This window comes from Megascapheus bottae, chromosome 10, assembly GCF_031878675.1.
Source record: "Megascapheus bottae isolate mThoBot1 chromosome 10, mThoBot2.hap1, whole genome shotgun sequence".
Taxonomy (NCBI): Eukaryota; Metazoa; Chordata; class Mammalia; order Rodentia; family Geomyidae; genus Megascapheus; species Megascapheus bottae.
The window spans coordinates 37342139-37369505 of record NC_143518.1 but is presented as its reverse complement, the minus strand read 5'-3'; the positions used below and the strand labels follow the sequence as shown (position 1 = coordinate 37369505).

The following is a 27367-nucleotide window of genomic DNA, read 5'->3' as shown; positions in this document are numbered from 1 at the left end:
CTGGGAGGTAGGGGTCTCCTGAAGCCCTGGTAAGAACACACTGTGTTTGATCACGATGCCCTCCCTACTTTTCTCCTCTACCCTGCTATGGGTACTTTGGTGTCAGGTCAAATGTGTTGTTAGTATTAATTACTGAGAAAAGAGCTGGCTGGAGGCAGCACTGGTACGAGGACAGAGGCAGCAGAAGCAGCTGGACCCCTGCTCTAGGTGGCTGAGCTCACAGGTGATTCAGAAGCTGGTAGTGCCTTCAGGGGGCAGAGGGGATTCACAAAGAGATCTAGGGACCCCAGAATCTAGAGAGATGAGCGAGAGCTTCCTTAAGACCTGAGAGTGAGACTCCAGAACTTCCTGGAGGCAATGGGGAAAGGAAACAAGTGAAGAAATATAGAAGATCCCGGTGATCTCAAGGCACCTCAGAGAATCCAGGTAGCTCTGGGTGTTCTGCCCTCACAACATGCTGAGAGTACCAGAGGAGCCAAAGGAATGCAAGTGTTTTCAGGAATCCGAGATCTTACAGAAGACACTAAGGGATGGAGCTGGAGGGCTAGCGGGGATGGAAGACATAAGGGGTCCCACTTCCCTTCTCCAGCACTGTCCAAAGGGTAGACTCTGTGTTACAAAGGAGTCATTGCAGTGTGAGCTGCAAACTTGCTGGTGCAGCCCCAGGGGCCGAGGTCTTCAGATGTGGTCTGACTCCTTCCAGGAGAAGGTGGGCTAGCAGCCCTTCAGGTGTCTTGGTCAGGCTGACGAGGGGTGTGATGGACTTTCTGTTGGACAGATGAGTGAACTGAGGACTGGAAAACAAATCACCAATAACAGCACAAACAAACGATTAACATTCAGTTCAGGATTGGATTTCAAGATGGATTTTCTTTCTTCCACTCTCTGTTCCTAGCTGGTTTGTTATCATTAATTCATTCAGCATCTATGGAAACCTATAATGTATGTGATGGTGGATGGTTTCTAGGAATACAAAGATAAATAAGGCAGGGAAGCAGAGAGATACCTAGGTGGGGAAACGCAGGTACTTTAGGCTGACAGCTCAGCTAGAAGCATGGGGGTGGGAGAGGGACACAGGGAGCAGTCCTTTTGTTTCAGACTGCAGGAGAGGGGCATCCAGAGACAAATAGTAATAGTGGCTTATCCTTGAAATCCTAGGTGGGATTTGAGAATTATGGTTCAAAGCCAGCCTGGGCAGGAAAGTCTGTGAGACTCTTATTGCCAATTAACCACCCCCCACTCCCTAACAAAACGCCAGAAGTCAAGGTGTGGCTCAAGTGGTGGAGTGCCAGCCTTGAGCAAAAAAGCTAAAGGACAATGTCCAGGCCTTGAGTTCACACCTTAGTACTGACACAGACATGGACACAGACACAGACACACACACACACACACACACACACACACACACACACACACACACACACACACAGTGCAGCAGTCCATACTCACACTTGGAAGAAGTTGAGCAGAGGGTGAGAGAAAGCAGGGAAAGGGGAGGCAAACCAAACTTGGTGTATGTGAGAGACACTGCAGGTGGAGGCTGCTCCTGGCACTGGGCCCTCCCCTTGTGTTCTGTAGCTTAAAACACAGAGATGTCAGCTTCCCGTGAGGTAAATCCTGAGTTGCTGGGAATCTCTGGAAAATATCTTCTTTACTCTCTCTGCCTGTTTTATGTCTCCCCAGCTGGGACACATCATGGGGTTACAAAAACATGCTGCTACTCCTACATTTGAGAATATGGACTTTATCTCATGCCAGACTATAGACAAAAAAAACATGCTGTTGGAGAATGTGTTTGAGATAGTCCTGTTGTGTATAAACCCCAAGTAGAGCCAGGCCCCTGTCTACTAACTTTCCCTCTCTCTCTCACTTTCTCTCTCTCTGTCTGTCTCATAAGTGTGTATCTGGGTACTTGTACTCAGGGTTTCATACTCTCACTTGGCTGTTTTCTTTTTTTGTTTTGTTTTTGTTTTTTGTCAGTTGTAGAGCTTGAAGTCAGGATTTGGGTGTTGTCCCTGAGCTTTTAAATTTATTATTATTATTATTATTATTATTATTATTATTACTGGAGGCTAGTAGTGCTCTACCACTTTGGTTTTCTGGTGGTTAATTGGAGATAAGGGTCTCACATGGCTGGGAGTTTGGCCTAGAGGTAGAGTGCTTGCCTAGCATGAACAAAGCCCTGGGTTTGATTCCATGATACCACAAACACAGAAAAAGTGGGAAGTGGTATTATGGTTCAAATGGTAGAGCCCTAGCCTTGAGAAAGCTAAGGACAGTGCCCAGACTCTGGTAAAAAAAAAAAAAGTCTCACAGACTTTCCTACTGGGGCTTTTTTCCTCCCAGTCCTGGGGATTGATCTCAGGACCTGAGCATGCTAGGGGCAAGCACTCTACCACGAGGCCAAACTCCCAGCCCCAAACTTTGAATCAGGATTCTTAACTCTCAGCCTCCTGAGTAGCTAGGATTACAGGCATGAACCACGGGCACATAGCTACTCAAGGGTCTCTTTAATTTCTTCTTTGTGTTCCTCTCCCTCCTTAGAGCCTCTCTCATACCCCCATCCTGTTCTGTGGAAGGCCACATAAGAAGGCCAGCTGTGGAGGAAGGAAAGGTGGAGGGAGGCAGGGAGGACAGTCTGTACACTTGAGTTATCCCCCACTGCTTTCGTCGTAGGACTCTGGAGCTCATCATTGCCCAGCAAGTGCCCTATTCTTGTCCTGTGCCTCCTGCCCCCGTTTGTAGTGAGAACAGATAGAGGGAGGGAGGCCACATTGTTCCAATGCTGTCCTTCCTAGTGGAATGAGGCCATATTCCAGCTTGGGCTGGAATACCTACTCAGTCAGCAAAGTTCTTGGCAGTGTTTCGGAGGTATTAGACAAATGGGTTAGGGGAACTCAGACATGCAAGCCCAATAACTACCCCCACCCCTTCACAATCACACTGAACACCCACCCCATGGATCTTTGGGCCTCTCTTTCTTTCTTTCTTTCTTTCTTTCTTTCTTTCTTTCTTTCTTTCTTTCTTTCTTTCTTTCTCCTTCCTTCCTTCCTTTCTTCCCTTCCTTCCCTTCCCTTCCCTTCCCTTTCCCTTCCTTCCTTCCTTCCTTCCTTCCTTCCTTTCTTCCTTCCTTCCTTCCTTCCTTTCTTCCTTCCCTCCTTCCTTCTTTTTTTGTAGTCTTAGAGCTTGAACTGAAGGTCTGGGCACTGTCTCCAAGTCTCTTGGTGTTCAAGGCTAGCACTTTATCACTTAAGGCACAGTGTTACTTCTGGCTTTTTTTTTTTTGCCAGTTCTGGGCCTTGAACTCAGGGCCTGAGCACTGTCCTTGGGTTTTTCAATAGAGCTCTACCATTTGAGCCACAGCACCACTTCCAACTTTTACTATGTATGTGGTACTGAGGAATGGAACCTGGGTCTTAGTGTGTGCTACTCTACTACTAAGCCAAACACCCAGTCCTACTTCTGGCTTTTTCTGAGTGGTTGGAGATAAGAGTCTCCTGGACTGGCTTTAAATGGTGATTCTCAAATCTCAGCCTCCTGAGTAGCTAGGTTTACAGGTGTGAGCCACTGGCACCAAGATAAGAGTACATTTCTTTTCAGGCGATGTCATACCTTCTTTGTTCTATTTCAGTTTTTCCCTCCCAATCTCACTCAGAAGTTGTATAGTTCATTTTCAATAGTGTCCAGTGAATACCACTGCTAATATTTTTTTTGCCAGTCCTGGGCTTGAACTCAGGGCCTGAGCACTGTCCTTGGGCTTTCTCAAGGCTAGAGCTCTACTACTTGAGCCAGAACACCACTTTTGGCTCTTTCTTTCTTTCTTTCTTTCTTTCTTTCTTTCTTTCTTTCTTTCCTTCCTTCCTTCCTTCCTTCCTTCCTTCCTTCCTTCCTTCCTTCTTCTTTCCTTCCTTTCTTTTTGTTTTGGTGGGTCATGGGGCTTGAAATCTGCCCTGGACGCTGTCCCTGAGCTCTTCAGCTCAAGGCTACCATCCTACCCTTGAGCCAAGCCCCACTTCCTGTTTTCTGGAGGTTAATTGGAGATAAGTCTCAGGTCCTTTTGTGCTCAGGCTGGCTTTGAACCTTGATCTTCAGATCTCAGCCTCCTGAATAGCTAGGATTACAGGCGTGAGCCACTGGGCCTGCGCCTGGCTACTTTTGGCTTTTCCTATGAATGTGGTACTGAGGAATGAAACCCTGGTCTTCGTGCATGTTAGGCAGGCTCTCTACCACTAGGCCAAACTCCCTGCCACCACTGCTAATTTGTTCACCTTTTGTACCTTCTATTACACTCTCAAAGACATGAACAAACAAGTAGGAAACAATAACAAAAATAAAACATCAAAAGGAAAGAAAGAAAGAAAGAAAGAAAGAAAGAAAGAAAGAAAGAAAGGAAGAGAAAGAAACTCTTGTTTCCCTTTCCTGGACTTCATTTGATAAATATTATTTTGTACTATTAGATGCACATAAGCATTATGCCTTTCTGTTCTACTAAGAATATCTTCCTTTGGTATCACTGTTGGTGCATGCCTAGAGTCTTGCATAATTTATTATGTCCCAGTGTATTTCAGATCTAGCTTCTGCATATGAGAGAAAATGTACACCGTTTGTCTCTCTGAGCTTGGCTCACCTCATTTGCTCAAGTCTCATCCATTTCTCTGCAAATGACATTATTTTATTCTTTCTAATCAATGTGTAAAAGTCCATTGTGTATAGGTACCATATTTTTTGGATCCACTCATCTATATTGGGGTATCTGGGTTATTTCCATATCTTGGTTATTGTGAAGAGTGCAGCAATGAACGGGGCATGCAGGTGTCTTGATCATATCCTAGCGCATGTCACTCAGGGTAGAAGCCAAGTGGTATGATTGGGTCATAGGGAAGGCCTATGTTCATTTTTTGAGGAATCTCCAGACTGCTGTCCTGAGTGGTTGTACTAGTTTACATTCCCATCAACAGTGCCGTAGAGTTCCTCCCTGCTACCCAACATCCCTGCCAACACTTGTTGTTCAAATTTACAATATTGGGCAATCTAACTGGAGTGAGATGGAATCTCAGAGTTGTTTTGATTTGCATTTCCTTTATGGCCACTGATGGTGACTGTTTCCTCACATGTTTCTTTGCCATTCTTGCCCCTCTTCTTCTGAGAAGTCTTTCTTTAGCTCCCTTGCCAATTTATTAGCTTTGTGGGTTTTTTTTTTTTTTTGAGATAGTCTTGCTTCCTGCCTGGGGCATGCCTGGACTATCCACTTATTTTAGGCTTCCTGTTGTAGCTATGATGATAAGGCACATGCCACTGCATGAAGCTAGCAGATGAGTAGTCTTGGAAACTTTTTTTTTTTTTTTTGCCAGTCCTGGGGCTTGAATTCAAGGCCTGGGACTTTCTTAAGGATAGAGCTCTATGACTTGGGCCATAGAATCATTTCCAGCTTTTTTCTTTTTCCTTTTTTCTCCTCTCTCTCTCTCTCTCTCTCTCTCTCTCTCTCTCTCTCTCTCTCTCTCTCTCTCTCTGTCTCTGTGTTTGTCTCTGTCTGTCTCTGTCTATCTGTCTCTCTCTCTTCCTCTCTCTCTCTCTCTCTCTCTCTCTCTCTCTCTCTCTCTCTCTCTCTCTCTCTCTCTCCTCTCTCTCTTTCTCTCCTTTGTGGATCATGGGGCTTGAACTCAGCCTGGCACTGTCTCTTAGCTCTTCAGCTCAAGGCTACCACCCTATCCTGGGCCTGGGCATTGTCCCTGAGCTCTTCAGCTCAAGGCTACCACCCTATCCTGGGCCTGGGCATTGTCCCTGAGCTCTTCAGCTCAAGGCTACCACCCTACCCTTGAGTCAAGCCCCACTTCCCATTTTCTAGGGGTTAACTGGAGATAAGGGTCTCAGGTCCTTTTGTGTCCGGGCTGGCTTTGAACCTTGATCCTCAGATCTCAGCCTTCTGAGTAGTTAGGATTACAGGTATGAGCCACTGTGCCTGGCCACCAGCTTTTTCTATATATGTGGTACTAAGGAATCAAACCCTGGTCTTCGTGCATACTAGGCCAGCACTCAACCACTGGCCAAACTCCCAGCCTCTTGAAAACTTTTTGGTATAGGCTAGTTTCAAAGTGTGATCCCCTCTATCTCAGCCTCTCAAATAGCTTAGGATTATAGACATGAGCCAGTGGCACATGGCTGCTATAACACATTTGAAGAGCTTTGCTAATGTTGAGATGAGAACCTGATCTCAGCTCCTACTGTGTACCCAGGGTTGACTAAGTACCCTCAGCTCTGCAGATATTCCTGTCATCTGATCCTTAGTCTGTAACCATCCTAGCCAGACCTCCCCGGTATACCCGGACTCCAGATTTGGCATGTGCCCCTCTTTCACTCTCTCCAGTGGGCACTGATGCCACCTTCCTGGTCATTCACTATGACCTAGAATGTCTCAATGTCATGTTGATGATCAGGAGATGATTCAAGTGTTCTGACGCCTGGGCAAAGAGTGTGAAAGGGGGTGTGGGGGGTTATTAATGTGGTTGAGGTAAGAGGAACCCAAAACTCCCATTTTACTGGGTGTGTAGGGGGCAGGAAGTATCCCCCTGAAGTGTTATGCATAGGAACCTCTGATTGAAAGGAAGAAGGCCTTTGTGTGGCTTGGTGGCCATATGCCTATCCCCTAGCAGGAAGTTGGAGAGACCAGGAGAGGAAGCTCCACAGCATGTCCATATTAGGTCAAGGGAGGACCGTTTTCTTCTAGCATTGACCCATGGTTGGGCATCTAAGGACGGTGCCCTCCATCTAAGCTCCCCAGGAGTTGGGGGGAACAGTGTACATGTAGAGGGGAGACAGGAGGCAAGAGACACTCCCCCACCAAGAGTAGGGGTAGATGCTGCTCTTTCATGTTTCTGTGTCCCTCTCATCCCCTATGCAGTGACAGCCAGGAGCCACAGTGGCTGGAAGTGTTGCTGTGGGTACCCCAACTTGCTTCTGCCTCCACCAAGGCCTGGCTCCGGACACAGCTCTGCTAATCTCAGGCAACCTGTCCCCTCTCCCTGAGTCTCTCCCCGTCTCTCCCTGCAGGTCTCCAGTGTGTCCCTATCCCTGCAAAAATATATCAGTTGTTCACAAGCCTATAGGAAATGGTCAATGAGACCACCATTCTGCATAGGCAAGGAACTTGTCACAAGGTTTCAGTTTCTTTATGGTGTCTCTATTCCATACTTCAATTTCTAGCCAGCTCCAGGCTATTAGTTTAATTTTAACTTTTGTCTGCATCTGGAATAGAGAAGGGAGTCAAAAAGGTGCTTCTACGTGTTTCCCTTGCTGCAGGGGAACATCCTTCCCTCCAAGATCCACCTACTGTCTGTCTCTGACTGCCCCGAGGGGAGATGTTTTCCCTCCACAAAGCTTCCTTGTATACTAGGGAAGTCCTTTCTATACTCCAGCCTCCAGCTAGCTTGCTAGTTTGTTAAATTCACTCTTTTCTAGGACATGGATAGCAGTAGAGCTTGTCTCCTAGTTTTACTATAACTCAATCTTAAGCTCTTCTTAAATCAGCCACCACCTCAGATGCCCTGAGGTAGTGCATTGACAAAGCTGTTTTCTTCAGCCTTCAGTCCCTTCCTACAGCTCCCCTGTACTCTGGTGGCCAGCACTTCCTAAGCATGTGAGATATAGCACTGGAGGTTGGGGGTTGACCCATCTCTGTATTTTGCCCTAATGCGCATGTGCAGATATGCCTCTGTGTGTGTGTGTGTGTGTGTGTGTGTGTGTGTGTGGTCAGAAGCTTTTATGTAGTCTTCCCACTCCCTTTTTCCTGGACACCTGGAGGAGACCAACAACAGCAATGGGGATGAGGTTAGAACCACCTCCCACCTCCACCATGTGGCTCTCTGGTAGCTGCAGTTCTACTGAGGACCATTAGGGGTCAGCGTTGCTTCAGCCACCAGTACAGCCCAGGACCAGGGCAGAGAAGGGGTGTGGCTCCACACAGGTGGTCTTTGTTGTCCACTCTGACCCTTTCAGTATAACAGAGTAGTGCTGTGGTAGAGATGGATTCCTGAAATTCATGCTTGCTCACTGGAGTGAGCAAGGATGTTCAATGCAGTGAGCAAGGATGTTCAATGCATGTGACAGTGTGGAAGCATTGCTGCCATGGTCCTGAGGACCTGGATACAGGAAACTAAAAGACTCTGGCAAGTTAGTAGTGTAGCACCATGGTATGGTGTGTCCCCAGCATGGGAGAAGCCCTGGGTACTTCTATTCCCAGTGTACTTGTGCGCACACACACACACACACACACACACACACAATCAAAACCCCTTTCCCAAGGTTTAATGCCATTCTACTTCTCTTCCCATCAGATGTCCCAGCCTTGACATAAAGAGCCAGAATAATAACTTCCCAAATCATCTTAATACCTTTCAAAGGCATATCTATGCATAGTACAGAAGCTGAGATTCCAGCTTCCCCAAATAATCAAAGGGAGCCGGATGCAACCCTGCTTTGGCATGTGTCCTGTTTTCGTTGAGGGACAGTTAGCTGAGATAGGTGATATTTCCAGTATCCCTCACCACCCTATATTGTCCACTTAAAATCTGTCCTTTGAGCTGTGCATGGTAGTTCACACCTGTAATCCTAGCTACTCAGGAAGCTAAGATCTGAGGATCGTGGTTCAAAGCCAGCCCGGCACTAAAGTTCGTGAGTCTCTTATCTCCAATTTACCACCAGAAAACTGGAAGTGGTGCTGTGGCTCAAGGGGTAGGGCAGTAGCCTTGACCCAAAGAGCTCAGAGATAGCACCCAGGCCCAGAGTTCAAGCCACATACACACACACACACACACACACACATACACACACACACACACACACACACACACACACACACACACACACACACACACACAATCTGTCCTGTGACTTTAGGGAAGGAGATGCCTGCCCGGACGTCAGATATAGCAGTGAAAATAAAAATGTGGTACAAGGGACTGGCTGGTTCTGTTAGGGGCCCCTGAGGGGCTCAACCATTTCTGGCTCTGAGTGAGAGATAATAGCAACACTTCACTGCCATGGCAACCCCGGGCTGCTGGGGTCCTCGTGGAGGTGGTGTGTGGCAGCAGTGTATTTATCCTGTATTGCTGCCTTAGGGTCAGCACCTCAAGTCCCAAAGGAGGAAGAGAGGAAGTTCATCCAGTGTCAATGCCATATAGATGGAGAGATAATGGGCTGCCAGGGACCAGGGTACAAACAGACCTCCACATTTATTGTGTCTTCTCCAGTCTTCCCATGAGAGGTGGGGTGGTGAGGGATGGGGTCAGCGAGGGGAGGAAGGAAGACAAGGCTCTTAAGGACTTAATGATCCAAGGCTAATCTTAAGGGGAGACTGGAAAAAGGGGAGGGGAGAATATGTACCAAGGGATGCCCCTAGGGAAGAGGAAGGAGAAGCACCAAGCTTAGGGGTCCCTGGGAGGGGGGAGGGAAGAGGAAGAACTGAAGCAGGGCCACCAGGCCCAGCCTAGAACTTGCTTGCCCAGGGCCTTGGCTTTTCTCTAACCCTCTGAAGTGTGACAGCTTAGAAAGCTGGTTCAGTGGGCGATCCCCATGTGGGTGGAGAGGGTCCAGCCTGCCTCTGATTGCTCATCTGGTTTCTAATAGATGACAGCTGCAGATGTCCACAGGAGATCCAGAGATTCAGGCACTGGGTTCCTCCTGATCCTTCCCCCAGGGTGCATAGCCTTCTCTTACTCTGAGCAGGTCTGTCACTCTGATGGCACTGTCTAAGGATGCCACTGCTGTGGGCACAGCCTTCTCATGAACTCAGACTTCTGAGAGATCTCCTCATATGAATCTGAGTAGATGTCCCTCCCCTTTGTAGCCTCTACTCTCTGCCCCAGTCCTGTCCTGTTTGTATAGGACAAGGGGTAGAGCCTGGACATCTGGACATCTCATGGTCACAAGGGCAGACTCTATTTGCCCATGAGAAGCCAGTTGGTTGGGAGGGGGGAACTTCAGTGCCTTGGACCCCCATTTTGGGGGCTGCAATCTGGAGCCTCTTTGGAGGCTGGAGGGAAGTCAGGCTCTGCATCGGTAGACAGAAGGGAGGCTGGGCCCCCCTGGCACTTTGGGCTGTGATAGAAGGAAAGGAGGCGGAAGGAGGGCTGCAGCTCTTCCTGTATGCTGTCCAGGATGTGGATGAAGGTCGGGCGTAGGCGCGGGCTCTGCTGCCAGCATCGACACATCAGCTCTTGCCTGGTGGGTGTGCAGGGCCGTGAAAGAGGGTCCAAAGCCCCAGTGTTCAACCCCTGTCTCCTGCACTGGAACAGTCAGCGAGTGTGTGTGTGTGTGATGGGGTTTTAAGTCTGGGAGTGTCAGAGGGGAGTAAATGGGGAGTGTAGTAGGAATTTAGAATTGGGGGCCCATGGCTGGAGGTGAATGAGTTAGAAGCATCAGAGGAGGTGGGCCAGAATCTCAGGGCTATGCTTGAGCAAGACAAGAGTGCAGGAGAGGCGTCAGAGATGACTCACAGCTGAAGAGGACAGCTCTCTAGCTCCTCCAGGACGCCGCCATCCATGACAAACTTGAGCACTTGCTCATTGGACAGGCCCTGGTAGGGTTGTTCAGCCAAGGTGACGATCTCCCAGAGTACCACACCAAAGGACCTAGAGGATGCACAGGACAGCCTGAGTCCAGCATCCTCTAGGCTGCTTAGTGCACTGCTTACTCTCCCTACTGCCTCAGGGAGGGAAATGTCTTAGGTCATTCTCCAGTTGCCACCTCCAATCCCTGGAGCCCTCTGCTCCAATGAGGCCTCACCAGACATCGGAGTGTGTGGTGAAGATTCCATCTTTGAGGGATTCAGGGGCCATCCAACGCACAGGCAGCAGCCCCTTCCCACCCTTGCGGTAATAGTCTGTCTCGTACACATCCCGAGTCATCCCGAAGTCTAGAAAATGAGGAGGAAGGAGAGTAGGAGTCACACACCACCTCCTGCCCCACCAGAGCGCCTCTCCCAACCTTCTCGATCTCCAGAGTCACCACGCATCCAGAAATGTGAGGGTTCAAAGGGCTTCAGAGAGCAGGGTGCCGGTGGCTCATGCCTGTGATCCTAGCTGCTCAGGAGGCTGAGATCTGAGGATCATGGTTCAAAGCCAGCCTGGGCACAAAAGTCCGTGAGACTCTTATCTCCAATTAACCCACCAGAAAACTGAAAGTGGTGCTGTTACTCAAAGTGGTAGAGCACTAGCCTTGAGGTGAAGAGCTCAGGGACAGCGCCTAGGCCCAGAGCTCAAGCCCCAGGACTGACAAGAAAAAGGGTGGGGGCACAAGGAGACTAAGATATGAGGGGGACTTGGCACAATTCTCACAGGCTATTAGGGACAGATCTGCAGTGCAGGTTCAAGTCTCCTATGCCAAGCTTTGGGGAGTCTCTTTATTCTTCAGGCTGCCCTTGTTTGTCTGGTACCCTCTGTACCCCCAATTTTGACGGTGAAGTCCTGGGACACCATGCAGTTGCGGGCTGCCAGATCTCGATGCACAAACTTGTTGGCGGCAAGGTAGGCCATACCATCTGCAATCTCACCAGCCATCTGTATCATATCTCCCAGTGCTGGCTGTGGTAGCCCAGGGTTGTTCTGAAGCCAAGAGAAGAGACTGGTGAAGAAGGAACCTAAAGGTTGTCCTGGCACAAGGACTGATTCCCTTTCTCATAGTGCCCAAGTCTTCTCCAACTTCCCTGCTTCTTGGCCCAAGGTTTCCCTGCTTCCCACCTCTGCCTCCGGCCTCAGAGATCGGAGGTGGCTCTTGAGGTCCCCACGGGTCATTAACTCCATGATGACCAGAGTTGGCTGCCCCTGAGACACCACACCCAGGAGACGTACCTAGGATAGACAGAGAGCTTGGTTGTAGTTCTACCTGCTTCCTCTTGGCCTACATGGCCAAAACTTTGACTTCCTGTGACCATTACCTGACTCAGAGCCACCATGACCTTTTCTGCAACCATGACTGTAACCCTAATCCTGACCTACCTGTGAACCTGACCCTCATTTATAACCTTGACCATAGATATCTGTTATCACAGTCATGAGCTTGACCCATCTCTGAGCTTGATTCCAATCATGATCCTGGACATTCAATATTGACTCAACCATGACTGATCTCAGCTCAGATCATGACTTTACCATGACTCTGTTTAACTCTAACCCTAACTAATTGACCTCTGCCCTGTTTAACTCTCACACTAATCATGAGCTCTGCCCCAATTAAGATCCTAACCACAGTGCCAACTCTGACCTTGATGAAATCTTGGTCTCATCTCTGACATTTTCCTTCTTGCCATATGATCTTTATCCTTAATGCTGTCCTGATAATGCCCTTGACCTTCCTTACCACATGGTGACACTTGAATGCCTTCATGACAGAAGCTTCCTTGAGAAACTCAATACGTTCCCGTGCACTGGCCAGCTCATTCACCGTCTTCAGGGCCACTGGTGTGGCTTTCTCTCCTGCCTCCAGTCCTTGCGCCAGTCCCTCATAGACCATCCCAAAAGAGCCTTGGCCCAGCTCTCGGATGATGGAGATCTGCTCTCGAGGCACTTCCCACTCATCAGGAACATACACTGAGAGAGGGTGGGGGTCGAGAGACAAGGATGGCACTCTTTCTCATGCTTCTACCCTCTTCTTGCCTCCTCTTGTGAAGCACTCTGGTCCCAAAGACCCCCTTCTCCAAGAAGGTCTGCTGGAAGTCCTCCTCTCCTCTGCTTTCATCTCCCTTCCCACACCACCCATCCACCCACCCCCCAGACCTACTCTCAGAGGCGCTGAAGTACTCTGGATTCACAGAGGTATACAGGGTGCCATTTCTGCAATGGAGACAAGGGGTCAGACTGAAAAGGTCCCCAGGAAGGAAGGGTTGTCTCCAGAAGGGCTACAGACTAACCCCGGCCCTGGTCAGGGGGAGTCCTGTGGAGCCTTAAGCTGTTCTTGGTTTTAGTCCTGGGACTGGCAGATTGCATGTAGGCAGACACAGCAGTAGAGGGGTCCCTGCCCCTCCGGTAATCATTGGGGCTCAGTGAATCAGGGTTCTGTCTCCTCCCTCCTAGATTCAGCTGCAGAGGGAGTTGACACCAGTTGTCTTGGTGTTCGTTTGGAAGTCTCCCCTGCCTCTCCCCTTCTTTGGCAGCACCAGTTTCACTATGTCAGCTTGGGCTCAGGGCATCGGATGGAGGGTTTTCTCAAGATATGGGAATCAAGGGAAGCCCCAGTCTAAGCAGGCTATTTGGCACCCTTGCTGAGAGATAGCTCACGTCCATGTCATTCCCAGGGCAAGAGTTCATCCTCTAAGGAAGTCCTTTCTGTTGTCTGATCTACCTGTGACTGCACTGACCCTAGGATGAAGTCTCAGGGAGAGAGCAGCGGTGGGAACCAGGAACTTATCATCACCTCTTCTTGCCATAGAAGAAACCCAGGGCAGCGAGAATGACGAGCAGCATGAGCCCAACGGGGGTGACGGTGAGGAGGACGTGCAGCCCCCCGGAATCTTCCTCTTCTGGTGGTCAGAGAAGCAGAGGGAAGGGTCAAAGATGGAAAAGGCAGAGAGTAAGGAATGCTTATCTTCCAACACTGGGAGAAGAGAATGGTGCAGCACTGAGGTGGAAGGAAGGCTGTGCAGTCGGATGGGGCTGTTCCAAGCTGCGAGTCTCTGTACCTGGGCCGGGGATGTAGAAGGCGATGCTGTCTGTCCAGGATCCATTGCCAGCCAGCGAGGTGGCCCGAACTCGAGCAGAGTAGTTTCCCGGGGGCAGCAGAGCCAGATGGACCCCACCAACTTTGGCATATCGAAGCCGGGACACACACAGCACTGTGGCCTCCTGAGGATAGCACAGAACAGCTGGCTGGGATGAGGACGCCGGCAAACATGAGGCACGGGGTAGAAGGTGTCCTAGGAAGCTTACCTCTCCCAGGCGGCGGTACTTGATTTCATACTTGAGGATGAGTCCATTGGGGTCCGGTGGCTCAATCCATCGCAAGAGGACGCTGTTCTTGCTCGCAGCTTTCCAGGCCACCTTCCCTGGAATATCATCAGCCTCTCCTGCAGAAGGGGACATCCGGCAACCAGGCCACAAGCAGTTCTCTCTCTCAAGTTCACACCCAAGAGAAACTGGGCTAAACTGGGAGGTTTCTGAGGCTGTGGGATTATGGGAACGGGGTGGTGAGAGCAAAGCCAGGCTTCGGGGATCCAAGCTGGAGATCAAACCCGACAGTTAGAGCTCTGATTGGGCCGAGGGCTGTGGGCCAGTGGTGGGGATGGGGAGCGCGTCTGTGAGCCACTCACTGTGGGGCATGGTGCGGGCAAAGACGAAGGTGGCCGCGCTGCAGCCCACGGTGTGCGCCGCGTGGTTGCAGGCGTGGATGTCGATCCGATACTCCGTGAAGTGGCGCAAGTCACTCAGCACCGCTCGCTCCCTGGGAACTTTGTCCTCCTGGATTTCAAAGTCCGAGCTGTTGCTTCCCAGTCTGAGAGACTCGGAGGCCCGGCGGTGCCGCGCTGAGTCCCTGTGTGAGGCATAAGTCAGCGCCAGCGCCACATCCCCAGATCCTCTCCCCTCAGTGCCTGGTCCCATCCAGGCTCACCTTTGGGGGCTCTTGTTGATAGACGTCACCTTCCAAGGGGATCTGGGAAGGCCAGGGGGGCCCCTATCAGGCTGGACTGGAAAAGCACCTCCTGGGCGCCCCTAGACCAAACCCATCCCAGCAAGGCCCCGCCCTCACGAACAATGCCCGCCCACCAAGCCACGCCCCCACAGGTCCGCTCCAGACCCCGCCCACACACCGAGTCCCGCCCACACCGAGTCCCCGCCCACAAGCGAGGCCCCGCCCACAATGCCTCTCCCGCACAGACCCATTCCTCCCAGGCCCTCCCCCATTTCTCCCAGGCCCTCCCCCACCCCCGGCCCATCCCTCCCAGGTCCCGCCCATGCTCCCCCCGCCCCCGTGTGTGTGCCAGGTCGCACTTGGGAATGGTGATGGCATTGTGTAGGAAGTTTTCGAACTTCTTCTGGAACGAGGCCTCTTGCGCCTCCAGCGGGGGCAGGGCCTGCCTAGGAGGTGAGTGTTGGCAAGGGCAGCAGCCCGGCTCAGTCTCAGCTTCAAGTACTCCATCTTCGCGCTCGAAGCGGGGGTCGTGGTTGCTGGTGGGCAGACGCAAACCTGGAAGAAAATAGAGAAGTGTTCTACCCTCCTCCCTCCCCCCGTCCCCCCCCACCTCCGACTCCCACCGACTCTGGCCGGGCGCCACCCATCCCTCTGGCCTGGGCTTCCTCCCGCGCACCACGGTGGCAGTAGTCATTGAGGTAGAGGTCACCGTCCTCTGCCAGCCGCTGCCAGAGCACCAGGTAGTAGGTCAGGTTTCCGTTGCGCTGGTTCGGTGGCTTCCAGCGCACCAGGAGGTGGGAGGAAGAGTTGGACGTGGAGATGACATCTTGGGGCACGGTGGGCGCTGAGGGTGTGAGGAGGGTACAACTCAGGGGCGAGACTTCCCTTCCAAACACGGTCTGGGAAGGAGCCCCTCTCCATGTGGGTCCACCCTCCCCACTCCCTTCTGAGGAATAGGTGACCTCCTCCTTCCCTCCCTAGACACCAGTATTCCCTTCTTACCCTCACTCACCATAGGCCAATGCCCGTTCTTTCTAGCACTGAAGTATCTGACCTCCTAAGCTCTAAGTCGGGTATTCAGAGCCCCAGCTTCTGTTCCTGGGTTCCCCCCACTCTCATTAGGATGCAGGAATCCAAATGTACACCCCCTTCAAATGCTTCAGCCTACCTGCAGGCAGGGTTCGGAGGTAGATAATGGGGCTCTGGGCTCCTTGGTGGGGACTGTCCTCGGCGGTGGTCAGTGTGATGGCCCGTACAAACACTGCATACTGTGTCCAGGGCTTGAGGGGCGCTAGAGTCACCCCGGGTTCTTGGGTGCGGCTTAAAGGCAGCTCCACATCCAGTAGGTTCCAGCTTTGTGTTCCACAAGCATCTGGACCCACATGTTCGGTGGCATTCTGGAATGGACTGAAGATGCCACCGTCAGAGATGAGGAGTGGCTCAGCCCCATCTTAAGCTTTAGCATCTCCTGTCTCTCTGAGCCTTCAAGACTGTTGTTGCCAATCCTAGCTTCTACTCATCTTCTGTTATCTTCTGAAAGCAGTAATTTCAGCTAATACCAGACCCTGTAGGCCCTGTGATATCTACTGCTAACCAAAGTTGTGATGAAAATCTCCTCTACCTTAGTAGGAAGTATTGAGTTTTAGTCTTGGTGAACAGAAAAAGAATTGTATAAATAAACCTAGGAAGTGGGTGTGAAGGAGTCCCCTTTCTAGGGGTAACAGGTAATAGGTTATTCTAATCAACTCAAGTGGGATCACTCCTGGAGGAAGAACCAAGAGATCCATCTCTTCACAAGGGCAGTGTTAAACCAGGCCCATACTTAAGTTTTGGAGGCCTATGAGCCTCTCAGACTATAAGCTTGGTTCTGCCCATGTGGGATTTTCTGGAGAGAGGATTCCTAGCTTTCAACAATTCTCAGACATGTCCTGATTTCCCAAAGCCAGAGCCCATTGCTTCATGGAAATGAACTGTGGCAACCTGTGCTGGCTGCCTGGGAGCGAAGGCAAGGGCAGGCTTGAAGGGGTGGGGAGCTAGTTCCTGGGGAAGATTAAAGTGGCAAGACCATGAGACATTACACAGATGATACCAGTCTCTTTGGAGGGAGGTAGGGTGTGTGTGTGTGTGTGTGTGTGTGTGTGTGTGTGTGTGTGTGCGCGCGCGCGCGCGCACGCGCATGCGTAATTCATCCTGAGCTAAGCACAGAGCTTGAGGGAGGTCATAGGGGATGGGGACAGTGAACTGAAGGCTCAGTTAGATTTGCAGACTTTTGCTGGGACCCAGAAGCAGGGATAAGACAATACTGAATGAATACTAATTGTTAAATCTTAGTTACCCTTAAACAGCTTTTTAACATTTGGCATTTGAGAGATGAGGCGGGCTGAGAGATTTTAGTAAGTCAAACTCACAGATCCTACTTAGGGCTAACCAAATCAGAAACTGCAAGGGAATATTTACCTAATTGACAATCTCCCCGTGCTATACCTTTTTCCTACCGTTGAGACCTGGAAGACCCTAGGCTATCAGCGTCAGCCTTATACCACTGACTTTCTTCCTCCACCCTCTCAGGTCTTGAGCTAGGGGTCAACCAAGACTTCCCAAATTTGAGCTCACAGGAAGTGCTCCTAAGCTAGGGGACCCTATCTTCTGTCTTCTGTTAATAGTGCTCCTCCCTTCTGCCCTCCCAGACTCCAAAATCTATTTCTTACTCATAAAAAAAAAAATCTCCTTTTGATTCCTAGCCATGCATGCATCTGGAAAAGTCCTTCTTGTGGTCTAATCACTATCTCTCTTGCTAGGGTCAGTTCACTCTCTCCAAAGAATAGCAGATGGTCCCTGGTGATCCCAATTCCCTCTTTTCCTTGGGCTTTAATAAAATGCTGGCAGAGCTGCTTATAAAACTGGCCAAATTAGTGGGCACTCCCCAAACCGCCACTGGGCTGGAGCATGTGGTCAGTATGGAACATTAACATAGTGAATTGGAGTTTTCATTAGCCAAGCCTTCCCAGAAGAATGCTCTCCTGGGCTTTTACAAGCCCTGACTCTCCTCTTCATTTCACTTAGTGAGGGGAAACTGAGGCAAAAAGGAGCAAAAAATTAAAAATGAGGGGAGACAGCCAGATGTGGGCCCTGTAGCCCTGGGCACTGGCTTCCGCCCTTAAGCTCCTTGAGTCTTAAAGAGTTTGGATTCTTCTTTTGCTGGTCCTGAGTTGATGACTGTGACCCCTTACTACTCACGACTCCTTGTAGTAGACGATGAAGCTGAGCAGGTCCCGGGCCTCCAGTGGCTCATAGCGCTCCCAGCGAAGCAGGATGCGATCCGCCTCCGTCAGGTTGAACACAAAGCGAAGGGTGCGAGTCTGGCCTGGAGGGGATCCGTGGGTGAACACCTGCTACCACTTCACATGCTTCAGCCCCCACCTTGGCCCTGTGGCTTCCTGTCCCCAAAGCCACCTCTGAAGAAGCTATCTTCTTCAAGTGTCCCCTCCCCTAGGTACATGGGTCTGTCATGTTTTGTTGTGTGTGACTGTATCGTGAGCACCCAGATGAGTCACATTGTGACCAACCGTGCTTGCTCACTCTGAGTTTGGGATTTTTTTTTGGGGGGGTGGGGTCTTACAGGCAGCACGGTCTCCATTAGTTCGGGGGTTGATCTCGGCCTTGTTTTGCCGGCCTCGAGTCCCAGTCACCTCTTCCAGTCGGTAAATGTGTTCTAAGCAGAGGTGTGGATTGAAGGCGAAGTAGATCTTGCCCACAGGAATGGTGAGTCCCATGGTCACCCAGGACCCCAGCTGTTGAAGGTTCTGGTTGTCCAACACGTACAGGGTGTAGTTCCTGGGGGAAGGCAGGGGAACGGCAAGGGGGTGGCTTATGGGCTCCTTCGGGAGGGACTGTGCCAGCCACTGTGCAGATCACCCATGTCCAGTACATGGGAGTGGGGGCCTCAGACACCCCTCCCCGTCCACTGATCAGGAGTATGATGTCCAGTAAGTCACCCACGCTCTCTGGTGTCTCCACTGGTGAAGTGGTGTCAAGCCTTTCCTTCTATCATCTTGATGTAACTAACCTCCTGCTATGTGCCTGAAGAATGACACCCACCCTTGTCAGCTAGGGTACATGATAATGTGCAAGGAGACAGGAGAAGCCACACAGGAAACTACCTGACTGATGGTCATTTTAAACAGTCATTTTTATTTTTAAAACTATGCCTATATTATGGGTAGGCCTTGACTGGTAGGTGGTAGGATGGGCGGCAAAGCCTAGCCAGTCTCAGGCTGCAGCTCAGATCAGCTCAGATCAGATAAGTGTTACAGCCCATCCTCCTAGACTCATAGGTGACCTTGATTTTTATTGTATATACCAGTGCTCCAGCCATTTATTTTTATTTATTTTATTTTTTGTCAGTCATGGGACTTGAATTCTGGGCCTGGGCATTGTCTCTGAGCTCTTCAGCTCAAACCAACAGCCCTACCCCTTGAGCCGCAGAGCCATTTCCGGTTTTCTAGTGATTAATCGGAGATAAGAGTCTCACAGACTTTAGTGCCCGGGCTGACTTTGAACGGACTCCTCCCATCTCAGCCTCCTAGGTAACTAGGATTACAGGCGTGAGCCACCTCGCCTGGCTGCAGGCATTGTTTTAAGTGCATACATGTAAGGACTTAGGTGCTACTTACAACAATCCTAAGAAGGAAGCAGAATTAGTGTAGCCCTATTTTGCGGATGGCAAAAACCTGTGGACCAAGAAGTTAGGTATCTCATCCAGTCACACAGCTAGTTCCAGAGCCCATCAGAAAAGGAGCTAGTCAGAAGCCCGATGCTCACCCATCCACCATGGTGTCTCCTCGGATTAGTTTGAGGTTCTTGAAAAAGCCCAGAGACACAAGAGCAAAGGAGTGCTTGATTTTGAGGAAGCCTGTGATGGTCTCTACTAGGCCCAGGCTTCGTTGCAGCTCCAGTTCCAGGTTGTCTGAGGAGGAGAAAAGCAGGAAACATGATAGGTTCTCAGGGGAGGGGTTCGGGTATGGGGGGTGGGGTGGGAAGGCAGGGAAGGGAAAACTCCGGGGTGGAAGTTAAGGTGAGGTGAAGAGGTGATGGGCCCATCCTGCGAGGGGAGTGGCTGGGATGGAGAGAGTGGCCAAGGAGAGGGTTGTGGCTCTGGAGTGGATACTGACAGCCCTGGCGCAGGTTGAGGATGAGGCTTCCCTCCACATGGGTGCACCCCACCAGGTCCTGTGCTGCCTGGATGGAGTCGATGGTCTTGGTGCCCACCTTGCACTCTTTGGGGCACAGTCCCTCACACTTGTGGCAGAATATGCTAGTGGAAGGCAAGCAGATAGCATGAGCCTTGGACTTGTGTGGGTGTCTTCCGTCCTTCCCTCTGACCCAAGGGTATTTCCCCACCTTTTGCTCACCTGCTACCATTACGGGTGAATCCTGGGGGGCACTGGGCCAGGCAGCTACCCTCGTGGATGCCAAAAGTGGAGGCACGGCTGGGCAAAGAGCGTAGGCTGGCACAGTGCTCTGCTGTGACACAGCGCCAGGACTCGTGCTGGTAGGTGCCTGCAGGACAGGCCCCATGGCAAGAGCCCTGGAAGTAGAGGTGGCGGCAGGCTACGCAGGCACGAGGGTCTTCTGGCCTACTGCAGCCTCCAAGACATTCGGTGTGGCAGCACTCACCCCCCGTGGTGCAGGCCAGCCCACGGGGGCAGGGACACACTGTGGATTAGATTGGAGATGTTCCCTGGTCCTGGTCCCAGGGTCCTTCCAGGGACACTCAGTGTGCACTGAGATGTCAGTGGCTGCGCACTCTTGCTTCCCTCAGACAGGGGCTCTTGAGCAAAATGGCTGTGGCTCCTTTCTGTAGCTCCACCTCCCACCGTGCCTACTGTTCTCAGGATTGACCAGTGACCTTGCCCATCAGCCTGCTGTCCTGTGTAGATCTACATCATTGGGCATGGTGCCAGGGTGAGTCAGCTGGCCTTCCCTGAGCATCAAGACCCAGGGTAAAGTAGGCCTGGGAGCCTGTGGAGGCAGGGCCATTCTTGGTCATTTTACCTATGCCCCTGCCCAAAGTGCCTCCTTCAGCAGCTCCCTTGCCCTGCGCAGAAAGCAACCCCACCCTAGCAGTTGCTAGGGTGGCTGGATGTCTGCGGGACAGGGGTCAGCTGGAGCCTGTTGACACTGTACACCAGAGGTCTGAGAGGACCTGCCACAGCTGTGTTTACAGCCAACAGGACAGCACGAGGGAGGTGGGCCCCACAGATACAGCAGGGATCCAGTTACTCTCCTGCCTAGAATGGAAGTGGTGGGGGTGACAGGAGATGACTTCTGGGAGCAAGAGAGAGGGAGAGGCCTGTGGAAAAGACTCCTAGTAGGTTGGAGGGCCTAGATATGCTCCTACCTTCTGAAAGATTTTCCTGTCCTCCCTCGTTCCCCTGCTTCCTTCTGATTCTGTGTGCCTTCCTTCCTAAACAAGATCCTATTTCACTATCTGCTCTTACCTGTCTAGTTCTTTTTGCCCTTGGTGCCCACCTCCACATCACCCTGGGTTTGCCTGTGATGAAGTTGCTGTAACTGAGAACACAGAACCCTTACCGTGTACCAAGTCATTTCTTATAATGACTCTGTGATCATTTACAGAAGAGGAAATTGAGGCACAGATATGTCGAATGAACATAGTAAATAGCAGAGCTGAGACTTGAAGCCAAGCCATCTAAGTAGCTAAGTACCCACTGTCCCCACTGTTACTTCCATTGCCTTTTGTCCACTTGTGCCTACTGTCTTGCCAAGCCCACCTTTACCTACTCTATGATTACCTGATGCTGTCTTGTGATTTGGCTGCCATATGCTATAACAATGAGTTGATTTTCCTGAGCCCCAGTTTCCTTTTCTATGAAATGGGAAAAAAAATCAGTCCAGCCTCATAGCATCCTATGAAAATTAAAAAAAAATCAGCACCTGTGCTGGGTGCTCATGCCTGCAATCTTAGTTACAGGAGGCTGAGATCTGAGGATCCCAGTTTGAAGCCAGCCTGGGTAAGAAAGTCCATGAGACTCTTATTTCCAATTAGTCACCAGAAAGCCACAAGTGGAGCTGTGGCTCAAAGTGGTAGAACATTAGCCTTTAGGGAAAAAAAAAAAGTGCCCAAAGCTGGGCAAGGTGGCTCACGCCTGTAATCCTAGCTACTCAGGAGGCTGAAATCTGAGGATCTAGGTTCAAAGCCAGTTTGGGCACAAAAGGACCTGAGACTCTTATCTCCAATTAACCTCTAGAAAATGGGAAGTGGGGCTTGGCTCAAGGGTAGGGTAGGTAGCCTTGAGCTGAAGAGCTCAGAGACAATGCTCTCAGGCCGAGTTCAAGCCCCATGATCCAAAAAAAAAAAAAGTGCCCAGGCCCTGAGTTCAAGCCCCGTGATGGACAACAAAAATAATAAACAAATAAATAAAAACCAAATAAACAAAAAGCAATGCCCTGTCATGAGCTCTCCCAGCCTCACTTTGTCTGACTCCCTCTGGCCCCCAGTTATGTTCTATCCCAGCACCCACCTCTCTGGCAGTGGCTGGAGGTCCAACACCTGTAGTCAGTGTGCCCATTGAAGGTGGTCCTGGTACAAGGCTCTCCAGCTGCACCCAGCACACCAGGGCACACGTCAGCACACTCCTCGCCCAGCTTGTTGCCCACAATGTGGTTGGCACCTGGGGCAGGCTGCAGCAGACCCCAATCAATGGTGGAGAGGTGGCAAAGCTCCTGGTTCTTCTCCACTCGTACAGCGCCACGCAGCACTGCCCCCAGCGCCGGCAGTCCCACGTCTCGCAGGTGTGGCATTTCATAGATGACCAGTGCATAGCCCAGGAAGAGACGGGCACCTCGGATCACTGCTAGGTTGGGGAAGAGGTCGCGCAGGCTCTCTAAGCCATAGACACGGAAGAGCAGCAGGTAGTCAGTGACCTGAGTGAGGCGTGGGAAGCTGAGGCCTCGGAAGTCCTCCCCCGTGGCGGTGAACATGAGCAGGATCTGCAGGTGGCCCTCTACCACGCTGCAGCTCTCCAGCCGCCTCAGCTCTGCCACCTCTGAGCGGATGTCCAGGCTGGGGCACACTGTAGGCACAAGTGGCACGCATTCGTGAGGAAGTACCACCCAGGTTAAGTGTTGTCACCACCCCACCCTGTCAGCTTTGGGGGAGAGGCAGCACCTGGCAGTAGATCACCAATACAGGGAATCCGCCTTTACTATAGCCTAGGAGGTCCTGAAATCTAGGGTGTGTGTGTGTGTGTGTGTGTGTGTGTGTGTGTGTGTGTGTGTGTGTGTGCATGCGCGCCAGTGCTGAGGCTTGAATTTAGAGTTTAGGTCTTTTGCTTAAATTTTTCACTCAAGGCTGGAGCTCTGCTACTTGAGTTACACCTCCACTTCTGGATTTTTTTTTCCCCCTCAGATAATTAGAGATGGGATTTGATTGCCTGGGGTTGGCTTCAAGTCAGGATCCTCAAATCTCAGCCTTCTGAGTAGATAGGATGGCAGGTGTGAACCACTGGTGTCCAGCTATGGCTCTAATTTTGTCCCTTCTCTTTCATTCTTCAGCCACTTTGACCTCTTCACTGGTCCTCAAACAAGCCAGCCTAATTCCTGGCTCAGGGTATTTTGTGCTTTCTTTTCCTTCTGGCTAGAAGTCCTTCCCTTTCCTCCTTTAGACATTTTTCAGTGAGGCCTTCACTCGCCATTTTGTCTTAAACTATGAACCTACCTACTTCCCACCTACTTATTTTCCCCAGAACTCCTAATACTAGTCAGTACATGATTTTATTTTGTTTATTGTAAGTGCCATAGGGCACCAGTCTTTGTAGAATGCTGTATTCTAGAGTCTGGTATAATGCCTGGCACACAGGGTAGTGAGCACTGAGATTCAGGTGCTCTACTTCTGTCACTGGCTCAGGAGAGCTAGGTGGCTGGTCTCTGCATTTATTTTCCTCTCAGAGGGAAACTGTGGTGCCCCATTGCCAGCGGCTCCCATTTCAGTCTCCCAGGTGTTTTTTTTTTTTGGTGTGTGTGTGTGTGTGTGTGTGTAATGTAGATAAGGTGGTCCTCACTCATTTGTCCAGCCTCTCAGAACCTTTGCAGAAACCTCAAAGGCTGGATCTCTTCCTTCCTAACCTTCTAGTACTGAGTTAGTAACTTCCCCATTTGGGTATAAGTGCATATAGTCCAGCAGCACTGGTTGCAAGAACACCTCTAGCTTTCTCCCCAAGCACTTCTGTGTACTTCTCTACCACCCCTCCCAGGGAGGCTAGGGCCCCCTCTGGGTCAGCTTCGCATCTCCCATATTGTCCAATCAAGACTCAGAACTACTGGGCACCCAGGAATTGTGGACCATGGACATCTGGATCCCAAATCCACTCCCCTTGGGTACTCAGATGTGTCTAACTTCCTTAAGCCTTAGAGTGCCTGCTCACTTGTCTTTCTCTTTATGATGACTCCCCTGTGGGGGCTGGATGCCTTGCTACATTTGCTCCTAAGGGGCCTTTGCAGGTTCCTCATTAAGAAAGATGCAAGTCTGGATTCCTCAGGCTGACTTTCAGGTCTAGTATCTTGAGCCTCTGTCTGTTCTTTGCTCTCTTCTTTCCCACCTGACCCTCTAGCAACATCACACACACACACACACACACACACACACACACACACATTATATCATCCAGGTCTATTCCCTAATAGTTTGGGAATCCCAGTGTTGGGAGAACATGGAGGACAATGGGCTCTCCCATTGTCCTGAATTATCTTCTACCCAGTAAGCTCTGTGTGTGTGTGTGTGTGTGTGTGTGTGTGTGTGTGTGTGTGTGTGTGTGTGTTACCCAAGCAGGTACACAGACTCACAAAAGAGGGAGAGAATGAGAAAACACTTCTATCTCCCTCCACAAAGGCCAATCAGTCTCTGCGAGGCAGATGGGGGGTTCTCTCAGGCTCCCTTTTCCCATCATGCCCTGGCCTCTCCAGGGCTCCCCTGATGAGAGTCATTTGGAAAAACAAATCTAAGACCTTGGCAAATTAACTCTTGCCTTCCCCTAGAACACAGCTCTAGGCAGAGCAACTCTGGGAACCAACATCTGGGTCCCTTGACCAAATACTAACCCCTTCCTCCCCCAGGGACGTGCTGTGCTATGAGATCCTGGCAACCATGCTACTGCCTGGCATCTGCAGTGGTGTGTCCTAGCCCAGCCTGGGAAGGACATGGGAGGGAGGCCAGTGGGATGGGCACTGTGCTTTTGTAGGCAAAGCCTCCCCCGCTCCAGAAGCCCCCCTACCCTTCCAGAAGCACTCCCTACCTCAGTCTATGTGTACCACTTCTCTGTCTATGTACGAAGGGGAGACTCTGCCCTGCCCTCGGAAGCCCCAGTTTGAAGGACATCATAAAACCCCTCAGGTAGGCACAGAGTGTTGGATTCCTGAGCGCCCTTAATGTAGAATCAGGCAAGGGGGTGCCACAAATCCTTCCCCCTCTCACTCTCTCCCCTCTGTTTTCTTCTCTCCCAAGTCCCCTCTCCAGTCCCCACATCCCATGTCTATCTGGGGAGAAGCACTCAAGCCTGGAGGAAAAGCAAGTTCTCCCTCAAACCAGTAGATGAGGCCCAAGGGTGGAAACATGGAACAGGGCACATTCGAGATTTAGTCTCTGTTTTCTGTCTACACAATAGGTTCACTTACTTAAGGATGCCTGATTCCTGGCTACTGGCCCCTGTCTTGTCCATTTCCATTCAAGTGGCCCTAGAAATGACCTCTAAAAGTCTCACAGCCTCATTTAGAGGTCATTATTTCAATTTTATGGATTCTCATTTAGACTTTACCTAGTTATGGTTTCACAGGCAGGATCAGATTGAGGACATTTATTCAGCCCCTGGTTTTCAAGTCCTCACCTCTAGGGAGCTGGAGGAGGGAAAACCCATGCCTTTATGTGGGCAAGAATGAACTCTTCTTCCTAATGGGAAGTCTAGAGAGCCAACTTCAGTCTTCACGATGAAGTGAAGAAAAAGTAGAAGAGTTTCTGGCAGAAGCCTCTGTTATTTGGTATCTCAGCCATATGGGAGGAAAATGGGGAGACAGTGCTGGGGACTCACCCTCTAGCGTGTTCAGGCCAAATTCCAAGGAGAGGAGGATCATAAGCAGCCATGTTCCCCAGGGCCACAGACTGGGTATTGCCATGGTCGCAGGCCTGGCTAGCATCCAGTACTGGCTCTCTCCAGGTGGCTCCAGAAAGAAGGGTCTGACAGACAATCAGGGATTACAGAGGTCTAGGCTTCAGAGAGGAGGGGAAGAGCCCAGGTGATGAGATTAGGAATCCCACACCGAGTCAGCAAGGGACAGCAAAGAAACCAGGAGCACAAAAACACCGAGTCAGTATCAGGCAGCTGGGAACCGACTCGGTGCAAATCCAGAGACAGAGAAAGATGAGGACCCATACGCAGAACCGAGAAAGCCTTCAGAGAAACGGACCCAGGGTTCAGAGCAAAAAGCAATCCCCGGGGAGGGAAGGGAGCGGAAGCCCCCAGGACCACCCCAGGGAATGACAGCTGGGCTCCTGGGGCGCGCAGCGAACTGGAGGAGAGCGCGTCTCCCGGACCCCAGGGGTTCGCAGGCTGCTAGGCGCCAGCCGCCTCGCTCCCTTCGGGATCTTCCGGGGCGGGTTCACGGGGCCGCGCCCAGCTTGGGCCCTCCCCACCCCCAGTTCTAAACGGATTTGGTTTGCACCGACCTCTGAGTTCTCTCCGCCCACCCTGTCAAGCCAAAATATTTAGCCTGATAACTGAGATGGCGAGGGGGGCGGATGGGGAACAGGTCTTGTTGGGGGAAATAAGGCGAGATACTGGAAAGGGGGTGGGGAGGGTAAGCCAAGAACTGAGCTTCCTTAACCTTGCTTGGCTAAAGCGGGTCTTCTCCCATCCCCACTGCCCACCCAGGCTCCGTCGTGGATTTGGGGAGTTGTACCGCAGAGGGACAAGCCAGCGCGGGGATCACCCGGGGGAGCAGTGGTTGACTCCACATTCTGCCAACAACAGGTGCTTTAGCACCTGCGGGGTAACTTCCAATCGTGTGGACCCAGAGAGAGCATAGACAGCGTTTCCTGTCGCCGCTGGGGAGCCACCTTGTTCCGTGGCCCCGTGGCGCAAGGCTCAGACCCCGCCAACTGCCTCGATTCGGGTCGAGATCCCCGTGAAAAGGGCTTCCGTCTTTGTTCATTCACCTCCCTGAATTCAGGCTGCTTGGTGCCTCTCTCCCTGCTTTGGGCATTTGGGGGAGACCATTCGTTTGGAGACCCTGGCGGAAAGAGCACCGCGTGTGATCCTGGAAGGTCTCCTCTTGCGCGCTCCAAGAGACCCCGCTGCGGGACCTCTCTTCCTTCCTCTGCTAGAGACTCACGGGGGGACTTTCGCAGCCACAAGGCCCGCGTGTGGGTGGGGCTGGCACCTGCTCCCCCTTCTGGTGCGCAGGGGGGCCGGAGATCCCGGGGCTTTCCAGGTGCTCAGCCTTCGAGGCCAGACCCCGTCCCTCGCTCCACCCGCGGGCGGCTCCTGAGTCCGAAGAGCTAAGAGAAGATCTATTAATTTCTCTGCGCAGAAATCGATGCTCTTGTCAGGTTGGCGATCGATGCCAGCTCTGCTCCGCCTGGCCCAACTCGGCTCTGGAGCATCGCCCCCCGCCCCGGCCAACCCCCTGCCACCCCGCGCTGGCTGACCAGTGTCGGAGATGACGCTAGGGCTGAGGCGCC

The 27367-nt window shown here is 51.4% G+C and overlaps 1 protein-coding gene across 1 annotated transcript; it reads right to left on the bottom strand.

The window, feature by feature from the left end:
• Positions 1-9908: 9908 nt before the first annotated feature.
• Positions 9909-26051, bottom strand: Insrr (insulin receptor related receptor). The gene is made up of 22 exons (XM_090340708.1): positions 25719-26051; positions 22161-22712; positions 20028-20331; positions 19788-19930; positions 19438-19582; positions 18236-18450; positions 17854-17980; positions 15785-16023; positions 15293-15460; positions 14976-15171; positions 14596-14637; positions 14297-14517; positions 13917-14053; positions 13670-13832; positions 13405-13510; positions 12772-12824; positions 12352-12581; positions 11733-11843; positions 11438-11597; positions 10780-10909; positions 10491-10625; positions 9909-10215 (listed from the first exon to the last, which is right to left on the bottom strand). Exons 1-22 carry the CDS (start codon positions 25822-25824, stop codon positions 9975-9977), a joined length of 3924 nt encoding a protein of 1307 aa, XP_090196834.1. The 5' UTR covers positions 25825-26051; the 3' UTR covers positions 9909-9974.
• Between the last annotated feature and the right edge of the window lie 1316 nt (positions 26052-27367).

Bases quoted from the DNA above. Each gene is read 5' to 3' on its own strand.
- Insrr (XM_090340708.1), bottom strand. From the start codon at position 25,824: ATGCTAGCCAGGCCTGCGACCATGGCAATACCCAGTCTGTGGCCCTGG. The intron at 15,461-15,784 runs GTAGGCTGAAGC...TCACACCCTCAG, and splicing joins CCTCCGAACCCTGCCTGCAG to CGCCCACCGTGCCCCAAGAT. The intron at 10,626-10,779 runs GTGAGGCCTCAT...TGCATCCTCTAG, and splicing joins ACCACACACTCCGATGTCTG to GTCCTTTGGTGTGGTACTCT.